At 49.3% G+C, this 2500-nt stretch overlaps 1 protein-coding gene across 1 annotated transcript in view; it reads left to right on the top strand.

Moving 5' to 3' along the window:
- xrn2 (5'-3' exoribonuclease 2) overlaps positions 1–2500 on the top strand; it is a 63053-nt gene that overhangs the window by 33342 nt on the left and 27211 nt on the right. Inside the window, 1 exon segment of the mRNA XM_055149175.1 lies at positions 1998–2095. Coding sequence (XP_055005150.1) covers positions 1998–2095 — 98 coding nt within the window.

Genomic DNA, 2500 nt, shown 5'->3' on the forward strand with positions numbered 1-2500 from the left:
GAGAGAACACCCCTCTGTCACAGAGAGAACACCCCTCTGTCACAGAGAGAACACCCCTCTGTCACAGAGAGAACACCCCTCTGTCACAGAGAGAACACCCCTCTGTCACAGAGAGAACACCCCTCTGAACACCCCTCTGTCACAGAGAGAGACACACACCTCTGTCACAGAGAGAGAACACCCCTCTGTCACAGAGAGAACACCCCTCTGTCACAGAGAGAACACCCCTCTGTCACACACCCTCTGTCACAGAGAGAACACCCCTCTGACACAGAGAGAACACCCCTCTGTCACAGAGAGAGAACACCCTCTGTCACAGAGAGAGACACACCCCTCTGTCACAGAGAGAACACCCCTCTGTCACAGAGAGAAACACCCCTCTGTCACAGAGAGAGAACACCCCCTCTGTCACAGAGAGAACACCCCTCTGTCACACAGAGAGAACACCCCTCTGTCACACAGAGAGAACACCCCTCTGTCACACAGAGAGAGAACACCCCTCTGTCACACAGAGAGAACACCCCTCTGTCACAGAGACACCCCTCTGACACAGAGAGAACACCCCTCTGACACACAGAGAGAACACCCCTCTGTCACACAGAGAGAACACCCCTCTGACACAGAGAGAACACCCACACACTCTCTGTCACACAGAGAGAACACCCCTCTGACACAGAGAGAACACCCCTCTGTCACAGAGAGAACACCCCTCTGTCACAGAGAGAACACCCCTCTGACACAGAGAGAACACCCCTCTGTCACACAGAGAGAACACCCCTCTGTCACAGAGAGAACACCCCTCTGTCACAGAGAGAACACCCCTCTGTCACACAGAGAGAACACCCCTCTGTCACAGAGAGAACACCCCTCTGTCACACAGAGAGAACACCCCTCTGTCACACAGAGAGAACACCCCTCTGTCACACAGAGAGAACACCCCTCTGTCACACAGAGAGAACACCCCTCTGTCACACAGAGAGAACACCCCTCTGTCACAGAGAGAACACCCCTCTGTCGCAGAGAGAACACCCCTCTGTCGCAGAGAGAACACCCCTCTGTCACAGAGAGAACACCCCTCTGTCACAGAGAGAACACCCCTCTGACACACAGAGAGAACACCCCTCTGACACACAGAGAGAACACCCCTCTGTCACAGAGAGAGAACACCCCTCTGACACAGAGAGAACACCCCTCTGTCACAGAGAGAGAACACCCCTCTGTCACAGAGAGAACACCCCTCTGTCACACAGAGAGAACACCCTCTCTCTGACACAGAGAGAACACCCCTCTGTCACAGAGAGAACACCCCTCTGTCACAGAGAGAACACCCCTCTGTCACAGAGAGAACACCCCTCTGACACACAGATGTAAATGATCCATGTGAATCGGGCTTTTCTCCCTGAGGTTCTTCACTACAGCAGACGTAATTCTCCAACAATCAAACGGTGCGACTTCGTACTTCACCAAAGTCGTACTAAAACATTTTGACAGATTTTTGAGCACCGTGTTCCACAGAGAATCAGTTCAAGATCAGAGTTCAAACTTAAGGTGCACCAGATGATACGGAGCTCTGTTGATTTAGGAGAAAATTAAAGGATTTTAAGTGCCTCTTACAATCTGGAAAATACCGTAATTCTGAATAATCATTTTCATTAGGAATTAAGTGTTTACGTGGACGTTTTAAAGCGGAATTCATTTTTATTCAGAATTAAATTATTTTTTATCCATAATTAAAGTTAAGGCAGTGCTGAAGAAAAAACGAGGGAGGGGGGTGCGCGGAGATTCTGTGCGACGACGTAGTTTTTCGAGGATTCACGTGGTTCAGAGGGATGAAGTCGAGGCGGCCGCTCTAAATATAAAGTGCTACGGGAAACTCTGCCTCATATAAACCTGGAAATAAACAAGCACTTTAAATCTGTGTTATTTCTGCTCACAGACACATGTCCCAGTCCTGCGGTAAAGTCACTGAACTCTTCTCTCTTTTTTTGTTTTTCCAGTGAAGAGGAACAGTTTGGGCAGCGACATTCTGTTCCTGGGGAAATCTCACCCGCTCTTCGACTTCATCCACGAACTGTACCGCACGGAGACCGCAGAGGTAACCACGGCAACGCCATCGCCAACCACACACACACACACGCACACACACACACACACTGTACGAGTAAAGCTCCGTTCACACTGCAGCCTGAAGTGACACATCTGATTTTTTTTTTTTTTTTTTTCCGTCCTTCTGCTCCTGTATCTGATCTTTTAATGTCAGTCTGAACCACACAGATCAGATTTTTCATTCAAATGTGACTCAGGACACTTGGATCTGTGCTCCTGAAACCCAAACATATCTGATCTTTTCACATGAGACTTGAGTCTGAGCAGTCAGGTCCCATTCATCCTGAGGTTAGAGAGTTTATTCATATTTGGGTGGATCTCTGCTGGAATCAGGTGTTTTTTGAAATGATCGCCAAAGAAATGTCCGAGCGCGGCTGCAGACGGTCCTGACTCC

Source organism: Boleophthalmus pectinirostris, unplaced genomic scaffold (genome assembly GCF_026225935.1).
Source record: "Boleophthalmus pectinirostris isolate CB_2022bp ecotype Guang Dong unplaced genomic scaffold, ASM2622593v1 HiC_scaffold_13, whole genome shotgun sequence".
NCBI lineage: Eukaryota > Metazoa > Chordata > Actinopteri > Gobiiformes > Gobiidae > Boleophthalmus > Boleophthalmus pectinirostris.